Consider the following 12,996-nt stretch of genomic DNA (forward strand, 5'->3'; position numbering starts at 1 on the left):
GTGTTTATACAAGCCATGAAATATTTCACTCTCAGAAATGTCCGCACTGTGTGGCAGTGGTCACTCATGGGCCCCACTGAACCCGTTGGTACTATGGGTGCATCATGGTTGTAAATTGCATGATTGTCACAGCTAGTAGGCTTCCAGGGACTCTGAAGTAGTTACCTCTCCCTAACAGTTGTCTGGCTGCTAGCTCACCAGGGTTCATATCACTTACCTGCAAAACAGCTTGCAGTCTGTGTGTATGGCTCTAAGTAAATGAAATACAGTTAAGAAAATCTGAGTAGGATCAGGATTAAAAAAAAAAAAAAAAAAGAGAGAGAAAAAAAAAAAAAAGATTGCTTTGCAAGCAGGCCTGATTCCCTTACCTAATTTTGTATTGGGTTCAAAGCTTTCAGGAGGACTGTTGGTGGTACTTTGGGGCAGAAGCAGAAGATAGTGCCTCTCATAGAGATAAAGCATCAACCAGTATCACTGGCTGCACTGGAGAAAATTTTGACATTGCAGCTGTATCTGCGTTGGGGTTTTAGTTCAGATCATGATAAGCTTTTGAAACAAGTTTCCCAGTTGCCACCCTTGTTGCCTTTTGCTTTTTGCTTTGCACTTCAGAGCATTGTAGAGTGCACAAACTGGATCCCTTTCCACAAAAAAATAAAGTGGGTTTGTCCACCCATGAAGGAACCTTTGGTCTGTGGAACCAGCTGAGATCTAGTTTAAAGAAATCCCCTCCCAAACACAAGGTATGGATGCAGAGTCCTCAGCACTGGTTGCTTTAGAGTTCATCTCTGCTCTCACTAGGTTGCAGTACATGCTAATGTAGAGGTAACCCGACAGCCTGGGAGATTCATAATTGTTTTCCAACACAATCAGATCAGTGGGTGTAAAAGGAGTAATTAGCAGTACATGAAATTTTCTCACTTCTAATATAAGCAATGCAGGCTTTAGCAGCTTTTACTCGGCACTTAATGCTTTGTTAGCCTAACACTAAACATGATAGCTTTTCTGGAGGAGGTACTGACCTTTTAAAAATGTTCCATAATGACAAGTGTCTTGCTGGAGGAGGATAATGTGGTTGTCCAGTATATGCCTTGCTAGCATGGTTAAAACAAATTTTAAACACAAGAGTAGTCAGCATACAGTTTTAGGCATGTGATCTGACTCACATCTTCCGCTTTCCTTTTTTTTTTTTTAGAACAAAATTTGTTATGTGTTAACTTAAATACGTGCATTTAAGAGAGAGAAAAAAATTCTAAATGAGAACGTAATTTGCTTAGTCCTCCACCAGATGTCCCTACTGTAAACCGTGCGGAGTACATTTATTTGCACACCAAATTGTTTTGTTACAAGGTGAGACAGGAGCAGTGAGCAGTGCCAAGTGTGGTACCTGAGGTGCCAGCTGCTCTGGGGAGGCAGACGGGGAGTGAAGGCAGGAGAGGAAGGTATGGAGCCTCTCCTACCTATCTGATACTATTTACTTGTGCTGTGCTTACTGCCTGAAAGATGCACACTGATGCACCTTTTTTTTTTTTTTTTTTTTTTTAATTAGGGAAAATAAAAAAAGTCAGAATAGCTGGAAAAATGATGTAGCTGGGAAGGACTTTACATTTTAACATAGTGATGCTGTCTGGGGTTTATCCGGGTCTGAGGAACCTGCAGAACTGGTATCTTTATAAAAACTCCACGTCCACCTGTAACACAAGGAACAGTGCAGGCACATGAGGGTTTTTTAAATTACCTCTAACAGGAAAATGAAGCAGTCATGAGGAAGAAGTGGCTGTGTCTATTAGAAGTGTGAATCGACAGGTGTGAGTACTGCATTCCTTCATGAACACAACATACACTACAACTGTAATAAAGGAGGGTCACAACCCTAGACATGGGCTCTCCTGCACTCACACACGCAAAGCTTTTGAATTGGCTGCTGTTGCTGCTGTTGACTCTGCTATGCCTTCCTGCTGCTGCTTATTTAGATGAGCCCAAGTCGAGCAGTAGTTTGTTGCCTCACTATGAACCTGGCCATGAGGATGCTGTTGGTTCTCTACAAGAGAAGAGGTTACAAGTTTTCACAGTGGACTATAACTATGTGCAAATTCCCTATGAAGTTACTCTTTGGATACTCCTTGCTTCTCTTGCAAAAATAGGTAAGTAAAAAATGGTATCTTGGGTTCTTTGTTGGCAAAAGTTTAAAAACACACCATGTAACCAAGTACCCTGCATGCATTTTTTTGTGCCTGGGATTGTTTTTATCCATTCCGGAAAGAACAGATCATTACTTTGACAATGACAAAATTTCATCTTCTGAATGCTTCCAACTTATTTAAGTAAATATATGACCTCTAGCCTTCTCTTGGGTTGTCTGTGTTAATGAGTTGCAATAGATGTTCTCCACACAGTGCTGTCTATTCTTTGTTCCGTTCATTAAATATCATAAGATATAAGACTATACAATTCGACACAGCTGTAGAAATCAAAAAGCAGATGACTGAAACTTCAGGTGTACTTACTTTGGGGAAGAGGAAAGTGGGAAGAACTCTTCTGTCATGTGAATAATAGGAAAAATATCCCTATGTTTCTTTGTTTTAAATGGTTGCTGTTTAAAGTTGCTCAGAAAGTAATATCAGAGGAAAGAGTCAGTCTGAGAGGTGTAGGTCATTGGAGGCATTAAAAGACCTTTTGAAGATATACCAATACATCTAGCTTCTATGGGGGCTCTGTGTAGGTATTTGAATGAAGAGAGACAACTCATGGAGATGTAGAGATCGCAATTAATACAGCAAAAATGGCTTACCATGTGTCTTCTGCATCTATATGGCTGGGCTTAACTTGGATTTGACCTTTCAGAACTAATGCAGCAATATGAAATAAACAAATAAGATGGCAGTAACACGAATAGCTACATACATGTGATTTCCCTGCCCCTTTGAAGTTCAATGGGATTTTCAAACATTGCTGTAAAATAGGCTGGTAGGTGGTACTGATGATTTTCTGGAGGTGGACAAACGATGTACAGTTTTCATGTCATAGTCACACAATTGTTAAATATCATCGCCACTGACCATGATTCACAAGTTTCACAGTAGATGATGGTTTGAGTCCAAATCCTACAAATATTTTCACTGCTAGAGTAATAATATATATATATATATATATATATATTTTTTTTTTTTCCAAATCAGGTTTGTTGTTATTGTATCAGCAGACTGTGTTAGCGGTGAGCATGACTAATTTCTTTATTCACCATCTGCAAAAGCACAGGAATTGCTATAAGGCACATCTACTCTATATTCTTGTTCAAAGCAAGAAATAAGGTAACTTTAGAATTTTATGACACCTCCCAGCCAGACTTGTTTTGCTGGGAATTTTCCAACAAATGTTTTTGTTGTTGAAAATTCTGGAGCTGTTGACTTCAAATTTACTTGGGAGAAAGAATTAGTTTGAATAATCTGGCTGCCCATGGAAGAAGACTTTCAAATTTTTATATTTTTTTCAATGTCACCTTCAAGTTTAATCTCCTTTTAGGATTTCAGAATTTCAAGGTAGGAAAAATTTCTGTCATCTTGAAAGGAGAAATAATTCCCTTATTCTGCAAAACTGACAGAAGACTTGAACATGATTTTTATTTCTTTTCTTTAAATTAAAATAGAAGATAAGTAGTGTTATGATTATAGCATATTTTTTGGTAAAAAACACAGTCTCCCAAATAAATAATTTTAAAATTCAAAGGAATGTTTTTCATTTACTTTTGAGCATGGATAAGTCTAACATCACAGAAATACAGTTATGTCATTAACTGCTAGAGGTATGGGACGAAAGTTGATCTAGCTTCAGCTATGGAAACAGAGGCACTGGATTTCACACAGAATCATGGAATGGCTGAAGTTGGAAGGTACCTCTGGAGGTCATCTGGTCCAAACCCCTGGCTCAGGCAGGGCCATCTAAAGCTGTTTGCCTATTTATGGGTGTTTTTGTCTCGTTCTCATTCTTGTAAACTCTGAGCAACTCCCTACATTTCTAGATGAGGCATCTCTCATTCACAATATGATTATACAGTTCCTGATATAGCAACTAGATGAGCTACTGTTAGATGTTATCTCAGTATTAGTATCAATATTCATGTCAACTGTGAAGGATTATATGAACACACAGTAGTAGGACATCAAGGTAGCTAAGAGGAGATTCACATCCATGACTTTTATATGCTAAATGTCATTCTTTCTCTGTAAAACAGCCAGTTGGCCAGCTGTTGTTCCCACAGGCAGTTTAAATATGACTTTTTTTTTTTTTTTTTTTTTTTTTTTTTTCTTGAGTAGAAAAGAGAATTTGGCTGTAAACGTGCAAGATAAACTTTTCTGAATGGAAAAGACTTTAGCTCACTTCATTTGTAATGTGGCCTAAAGCTTTATTTTTAGTGAGGAAAAAAAATAATAGGGATCCTTTATTTTCTGTTATTTGATGGCTGTCAGTAGTTCTTTCAGCTCGCTGAAACCCGTGGTTTTGTTTCACTAAACTCATCAGGTTCTTTACAGAGTGCTGTTTACTTTATGTAGAAAAAACAATTCCCAGAAAAGCTAGGTTAATCAGGTTGTAGAAAGTGTTATGCAGCTGTGGCTTGGTTCCTGTTGATAACTGAGCTACTTTGTATATTGTGGTATTTATGAGTATTCACTTCCTCAGTCTGTGGGTCATCTGGAGTCTGTGAAATGCTTCAGGGGACTTCTGGAATTGAAAAGGGCTGAACAGACCTTGGCATCTGAGTTGCTCCCTTGGGCTTCTCCAGGTTCCTGGTCAGTCCAAATCCAGCAGTAGCTCTGCAGCCAGGAATCCTCCTCAGCATTGGTGGGAGCAGCCTTCGAACACATGGCCAGGGATGGAGAGGCTCTTTGAGATGGCAGGACATACTGTGCCCCAGAGGCTTGGTGGTAGTAGCTGTTGTTCAGCAAGGATACTTGAAGAAATTTTAAGAATATACTATTTCCAATTTGCGCAGTGTCTTTTTGAAGATGTTTTTACCTTTCTAGTAATGAAGCTTAGACTGAAGCACACTTGTTCAGAAATTGACAGCTAGGAAGGGGGATGAAAAGAGATTTGTGGACAAACTTTTCCTTTCTTGTAATGACAGAAGTCATGTTTAATTTTGAAGGGAATGGTACTGTCTGTACAATTACAACTGCAATCCTAAGAGCAGAACCTGGCCATCTGCAGACTAAGTATTCAGAAGCAGGCAAAACATGTCTAACACCAGGTTAATTTAAACTTGAGTAATACCCCAATGTTTTGTTTAAGGTTTCCATCTCTACCACCGATTACCAAGACTCATGCCCGAAAGCTGCATCCTGATTGCCATCGGAGCACTGGTTGGAGCAATCATCTTTGGTACCGATCACAAATCCCCACCAGTGATGAACACAAGTATTTACTTCTTGTATCTCCTTCCACCTATTGTCCTGGAAGAGGGCTATTTCATGCCAACTCGTCCATTTTTTGAAAACTTTGGGTCCATTCTGTGGTGGTCTGTGCTGGGATCTCTGCTGAACTCATTTGGGATTGGTCTCTCCCTCTATGGTGTGTGCCAGATTGAAGCCTTTGGCCTGACTGACCTGAACCTGCTGCAGAACCTGCTCTTTGGCAGCATGATTTCGGCTGTGGATCCTGTGGCAGCTCTGGAAGTTTTTGAAGAAGCCTCTGTTAATGAGCAGCTTTATATGATGATTTTTGGAGAGTCATTGCTAAATGATGGCATAACTGTGGTGAGTTTCTTTCCATTCCTTGTCTTCCTCCCTTAGGGCCCTTATAGCTTGTAGGTTTATCGGACACAGGGCAAGAGCAGCCCTGCGGAAGTCTTAGACACATTATTTATCATATATTCCACTGTCAACCCAAAACTAATTTTAATATATGTAAACACTACATTTTATATTAACTCTTACAAAAACGTGCTGGTTTAGAGCTTCTGGAAGAGATACTGCTTCTGATTAGACATTGGAAACACGCCCTATTCTTGCATTCACTGAGGTGAATGGATAAAGAAAAGCTTATTTTGCTGATAGAACCAGTGTAAGACCTAGGAACATACTTGATATTGTGCAAGCAAATAAACAGAAAAATGTATTCCCTAAGGACTGAAGACAGCAGGGGTAGCAATACAAGAGACCTTCCAATATTCCATGTCTTAGAGAGCACTCATTAAAAAAAAAAAGGCTAGTATGGACAATCTCTGGTGGCCTCAATCCCTCCTCCATCTACTGCTGAGATTTTTTCCCAGAGGCCTTGGACAGGAATTCCAAAACCCATGAATTGCTTCACATAAGTCTAATTCTGTCAGAAAAAAAATAACATCATGACATCTGACAAGTGTTCATCTCTTTTGGGAATCAAGTGTCATCTCAAGTGTCCAGAAACAATACTTTGGAAAAATATATATATATATTTTTTAATAGGAAAAGTTTTTTTTTTGTTGTTGTTTTATTATTTTTATTTATTTAATAATTATTATTTTTTAACAAAGGTCCTTTTGCTAATATATTCATCGCTTTCTGCATAGTTATACTAAAACTTGGAGCAACATGAAATTCTAGCTGTGGGCCACATTTGACCAAGACACTTAGAACTTGAATGTTTTTCAAGCAAGACATTTCAAACAGGAAATTCATTGCACAGAAATCAAAAGGACTCTTCAGGCACTGAAAGTTAACTGCAGGTTAAGGAGTTTTGCTAGATAGCATCGTTACAGAATTTAAATCACAGGAATCTAAACCACACAAAAACTATTCAGATACTATTATACATGAGGTACAGTACAACCTGCACTTGTTAAATCTGTACAGAGTTCACTGCTGAAAGGCTTCATGGGAGAAGTGAAGTTCATGAGTAATGTGAAAAGGAAAAGGAATAAAGTAATTTCAGTAAATTCACAGCCTATCGATCATAAATCCTTATCTTGGTAAATCAGAAATGTAGGGCTATTGATTAAAGGACAAATGTTACTTAACTTTGCATGCATACTGCTAATGTGTTACAGAGGTAAAGCAAACAAGCAAACAAAATAATGCACAATTTATCTATCTGCTTAAGAACTTAAGGCCTGTTCCTCACTCTGGAAGAACTTGTTTGGTCCATTTTCTGACTGGCTCTCTACCCTGTCTTCCTTTTGTTCCCATGTATTTACAATGTGGGTCCTAGTCATGATGGCATTTACACGAGCTTTCAGTCAGGATCCTGTTACAGCACAAATCTGCAGTACCAGAAAGTCTTTAAAACCAGTGGTATTTAGGCATTCCTCCACAGTACAAGGTGGTGTTAGCAAAAGAAATAAAAGGGTTTGCTACATCACTGTGAGTGAGTTCCCATTGCCCCATACACCTCATCATTGGTCTCTTCTCACAGCAGCTATGTTGCGATCAGTTTGTCAGCTGCTGCTGGCACATCCCTGCATCAGCCACCTCTCAGAGTTTTTCTGGGCATGCAGGTTTCCAAAGTCTCTACCTGACTTTATGTCAGAGAAGACTGAACTTCTCATGTGGATGGATCCCGATAGGTTGCTTTTTCCTCCCTGATACTCCACTTGCTATTTTAAAGTCTTTAAAACTGTTTACCTTAGCTGTCTTATCTTACCATTTCCTCACTATTTCTCTCTTAACAGTTTCCTTTGAGTTAACTCAATGTGTTTAAAAGGTAATATCACCAAGATATATTAAATACATATTATTTTCTATTGTTTGGATACAAATATCCCCTGGTTCTTTCCAGCCTGCTGAACGTTTTCTCCCAGCAGGACAAAAAGGTATGATTTTTGCTGAACTTGTACGTTATATCTGAGGCAACAATAGTTCCCTTTCTCCCGTATTTAGTTTAATATCTTGGTATTAAAAATTCCTAAACTAATTCATTGTTGAATTATAACAGTTATTTGGGAGCTTTTCCTTTGACTGAAGGTACTGGAACAGAAGATGATAATTGTACCCTTTGTACCCATTTGTACCTTTTCTCATTCTCCACAGATGAGCTATATCTGTCAATGGAACAAGAAGGTTCCAGGTCTTGATTTTTCTTTTCCCAATAGCTTCTCCTGAGCAGACTTTTATCATTAGAATGTCTACATCAGTATCATTGCATAGACAGCAACAGGACTGGTTCTAGTGTGTATCTTAACATTAGTGCAATTTTTCAAAACCCCATCCAAAACAGTGTTGTTGGTAAATTCAGTGCAGATTTCATTCAAATGTTGAATACAAATGGAGAACCCTGATCTTGCTGCTAAGTCTTTCAAGATTCTGAAGCTGTGTCCTTGCTTATGACTAGATCATTTCCATCTTGAAAGGAGCTGAGTACCTGTGTGCATCAGAAAACTAAACATTTCCCCTGACTACTTCATCTCTGGGGTTTGATTTTAGAAACTCTGAGAGCACCTATATACCACAACATACTCCAAATGAAGCTGCAGCGACCATTTCCTCCAATGGTGTCAGCTCTTCCTTGTATGCAGCCACAGAACAGTTAAAGAAATCTCCTACATAATGGAGACCAAAGTAAAATTAATTTCTCTATTTGAAGGGGCTTGAATTTATGTCTCTGATGTCTCTGGGGAAGGCTTTGACCACTGGTTGTGTGAGTATTAGGGAGAAGGATGGAGATATTCTCTGCACCTGCCACTGAAGTTAAGAATATAAAAAAAAAATATCATGTGGCCAGAGAGGGGAAAAAAAGAAAGTTTTCAAGGCTGTCTATGTTGGTGGTTAAGGTAGCCAGCTGAAAATCTTTTCTTCCAATGTTTCTGATGTAAACACTGTATGCAATATGTCATGTAGGCTGACAAAACAGCAGCTAAAGCAAGGAACCCAGCCCAGAGAAGGTGGTACTTTATGGGCAACAGTGTCACACTCTCTCTTCCTCTCCCTGGCTCTATCAGTCACCCAGTGACACACCACTACACGATAATGCCCCCTCCAAAAAAAAAAAAAAAAAAAAGAAAAAGAAAAAGCATTGAAACATGACATTCACAAATTTGTTAAATGAGGCCAACTATCAATCTATACCTTCTTTGTGAGCAAACCAAGGCATCTTAAGCTGATTCAGGCTTTCTTTCTATATAAAAAACACAGACTGTTCAGAGAACAGATTGAAAGAAGCACTGAAGAGAAGAACTTGGAGGTGTTGGCTAATGGAAAACTTGACATGAGCTAGCAATGTGTGCTTGCAGCCCAGAAAGCCAACAATATCCTAGGGTGCATCAAAAGAATTGTGGCCACCAGGTTGAGGAAGGTGATTCTCCCCCTCTACTCTGCTCTCATGAGAACCCACCTGGAGCCCTGCGTTCAGCTCTGGGGCCCCCAGCACAAGAAGGACATGGAAGTATTAGAGAGAGTCCAGAGGAAGGCCATGATCAGGTGGCTGGAGCACCTCTCCTATGAAGACAGGCTGAGGTAGTTGGGGTTGTTCAACTTGGAGAGAGAAGGCTCCAAGGAGACCATATGAAGGGGGCCTGCAGGAAAGCTGGAAAGGGATTCTTTGTCAGAGAATGTAGGGATAGGACAAATTAAAACTAAAACTAAAAAAAGAAATTAAACTAAAACGTGGGATATTTAGATTAGATATAAGGAAGAAATCCTTCACTATGAGGGTGGTGAGGCCCTGGTTGCCCAGAGAAGCTGTGGCTGCCCCATCCCTGCAAGTGTTCAAGGCCAGACTGGATGGGGCTTTGACCAACCTGGTCTGGTGGGAGGTGTCCCTGCCCATGGCAGGGGGCTGGAACTAGAAAGGCTTTAATGTCCCTTCCAACCCAAACTATTCTATTATTCTATGATTCTGTAAAGAATTATAGTACCTCATGTGCTGGAAACACTGTAAAGTAACTTAGCTAAGCAACATTTACTTGGGGTCTTACTTGTGTGATGTCCAATGTTGTTGTGAAGAACAGTTCACTTCCACAAATCACATTACAAAAGATGGAAATTGCATCGTATTTCAATAGCTACCATTTTTGTGCAAATTCTCTTACACTGTATAGCTACTTCAGGAGGCAGAAAAGGAGAGAAAAACTTACTAAATCATTTCCTGATGATAAATAGCCTTATTCAAAAGTGAGCATGGATCAATACCTTGATATCATTTATAAAGAATCACGTCTTAGGAAGAGATTGAAGTCAGCAAGAAAGAGGAAAGAGAGAACAGGCTTTGTAATTAAACACTGCATGGTAAGTACTAGAAATTGTGCTTGCTGTGGGAAGACATGAACCCTCTTTTCCTTACGTGTCATTGAAGAACCCAATTTCATACATATTCACCCTGAAAAAAAACATCTATGATGGTTTACTTTGGGATGCTTTCACATGAAATATTTTATTGTACTGTGTCTGTCCCCCAGAAATATTATCAATGAGCCTCCTGGAGAACAGACTTTGTGATAGCTCAGGTTTATATGTTCCCAGCAGCAATTTAATATTGCACAGTAGCTGGGGAATAATTATTATCTTAATAAGCTTAAATCCTCTACCTGCAAATATATGCTTTAATCTTCTTAACACTCTTCTGAAATTAACTATATGAAGAAGATAGACAAAAGAAAAACATAAAACAAATGATTTTTCTCTATTTTGTGTTGTGGAACTTATACTTTGGTGCAACAGGTATGGAGAAATGGTGTCTTAGATGTTCCTAAAATTCTCTTGAAAACTGAAAGGTGACTTTCATATGTTAGACATTTCCTATAAATAAATCTGACAGGACTTAATGACAACCAACTGTCAGCAGCTTCTAAGAAATTTTTATCACTACTCCCTTCATTCCTGTGGAGACTTTGGATTAGTTTTTAAATAATGGATGAAAGAGGAACATACTGAAGATTTGTCATCATGAATTTCTGAATGAGAGAAATTATTAATAATATAAGTCTGGTAAACTTATCTGATCTAAAATAAATGAAATTATCTACAGACCAATTTATTAAATATAGTGAATTCAATCTGTCATGTAATACAACATTGTTTTCTTTTTATTTTTGACATTTCAGGTTTTATAGTCAGAATGTAAGTATGAAGGGTCTTTAAGCCCTTTATGGTGCCATATCTTTTAGTTCCTACTTTGAAGTTGAGAGTACAGTCACAGAATTCCTGGGAATGAGTTTAAGTGGCATGAAACTGAAAACATACATGTATGAGGTTAGAGAGACTATGAACTTCACACACTGATTAACAAAGGATTTATAGGGAACAGGGTGGACAAGGAAAGGGAGGGAAACTCCAAAATAGAATGTTAAAAGTAAAGAGGTGTAGAGCCAGATTGGCACCTTTTTCAGCCAGATTGGAAAAGCTTCCTTTGAATATTTGTGTAAATGCAGTTGTGACAGCCATTTACTCTAGATTTTTCAGTGTTAATCATGATATAATTATTGTATCAATAAGTCAACTCATTAAAACTTAGATTAAATAAGACTTCTACTCGAACACTAATAACAGAACTCTAATAATTGTATTTATCTAGCTAGAGGCAACCTGAAACTGCTACTTTGTTGATCTGTCCAAAGCAATATCTGACACACGTATATACACATATATGTATGTATAAAATGTGTAAATTTGCAAGTTTCAGAAAGAAATGTAACTGCTATATCCTCATTTTTGCACATAGGTATTATATAACATCTTCATCGCCTTCACCCAGATGCACAGGTATGAAGAGATCGAATCCATCGACATCCTTGCTGGCTTTGCTCGCTTCTTCGTGGTGGGGCTGGGTGGTATGCTGTTTGGCATCGTTTTTGGATTTGTTTCAGCACTCATGACTCGATTCACCCACAATGTTTCTGCTATTGAACCTTTGCTGGTCTTCATGTTCAGCTACCTGTCATACTTGTCCGCTGAAACCCTTTACATCTCGGGAATTTTGGCGTGAGTATTCCTTATGGCTTTTTTCTCTTGAGAGAACAGGCAACCTTTCATGGAGGTTGTTTGCTTGAGGCTAGTGTAACACCATCATTTTCAGCATCTGGCCTAGAGACCTGCAGTGAATGGCTTCTAAGGGGTCTGTAAGTGCATCGATAATTAGGAAAAGCAATCCTATACTCAGTGTAGGCATAAATGTAGTACTGAGGAGTGGATATCTGTGCTGTTTTTTTGGGGAGACTTTTGCCTGCCAGAAAAAAAAAAAAAAAGGTTGCACTTGTGTAATGTGACCAGCGCTGACACCAGCCGGCTGTTTTCTGTTCCTTGGAGCATGAAGGAGCAGTCTGCTACCTTTGGTAAGACCAGTTCAGTGAGAGAATGATCTGATGTCACTGGTACTAGACCAGTGTGTCTGCATTTATTGGTAAGCATCATCACCTTCAAACTACAATAGGGATAAAAAGTAAGGTGTGGAAACTGTAAAAAAAAAAATATTAAAAAATGTCAGAGTTATTGCTTTTGTATATAGTTGTGAACATAAGTTCTAATGTAGTTTACTGGAATTACACTACGCTAGAACAACATCACTAGAAGAAGAGAAAGGAAGGAATAGGAGACAAAAGTGAGAAATATCAGGAAAAGACTACTGGTAGAGGAAAAGATCCAGCACCTAACAACCCCTCAGAAGGGTGAAGTATAAAGAAAGTGTACCAGGTGAGGTGGCAAATGCTCCAGCTAGTGCTGTGGGCTGCCCAGCTGGTGGGCGGCAGGAGCTGGTGTGGCTTGCATTGGCTCTGAGCTCACAAGCCAGTGAGGCCTCACAGGCTTTGGTGCTCCCAGAGGAGAGGGATCTCCAGAAAAATCTTACTTACATATTGAGAACAAACCAGTTAAAATTTAATAAATTAAAGTGTGTAGCTGTTGCTTTCCAGACAGGTACATTTGCTCATGTCTACTTGTCAAACCCTGGTTTGGTTAGCTGTACAGCACAGCTGGCTTTGTACAAGCAACCTTTTCAGGATTGCCTGGGAAGCTAGTTTGGAATATTTAACCATATTAAATAAGTATTTAGGTAGGAAATACGTTTCTCTGGGCAATTAGACAACAGAATTGAATCTTA

At 38.9% G+C, this 12,996-nt stretch overlaps 1 protein-coding gene across 1 annotated transcript in view; it reads left to right on the top strand.

The window, feature by feature from the left end:
* The first annotated feature begins 1,876 nt into the window (after window positions 1-1,876).
* The window catches only part of SLC9A4 (solute carrier family 9 member A4), a 33,078-nt gene continuing 21,958 nt past the window's right edge, over window positions 1,877-12,996 (top strand). Inside the window, exons 1-3 of the mRNA XM_032207366.1 lie at window positions 1,877-2,141; window positions 5,284-5,747; window positions 11,623-11,882. Of these exons, the coding sequence (XP_032063257.1) occupies window positions 1,877-2,141; window positions 5,284-5,747; window positions 11,623-11,882 (989 nt within the window). The remainder of the gene's footprint in view (window positions 2,142-5,283; window positions 5,748-11,622; window positions 11,883-12,996) is intronic.

Source organism: Aythya fuligula, chromosome 1, assembly GCF_009819795.1.
Source record: "Aythya fuligula isolate bAytFul2 chromosome 1, bAytFul2.pri, whole genome shotgun sequence".
In the NCBI taxonomy this organism is placed as follows: Eukaryota; Metazoa; Chordata; class Aves; order Anseriformes; family Anatidae; genus Aythya; species Aythya fuligula.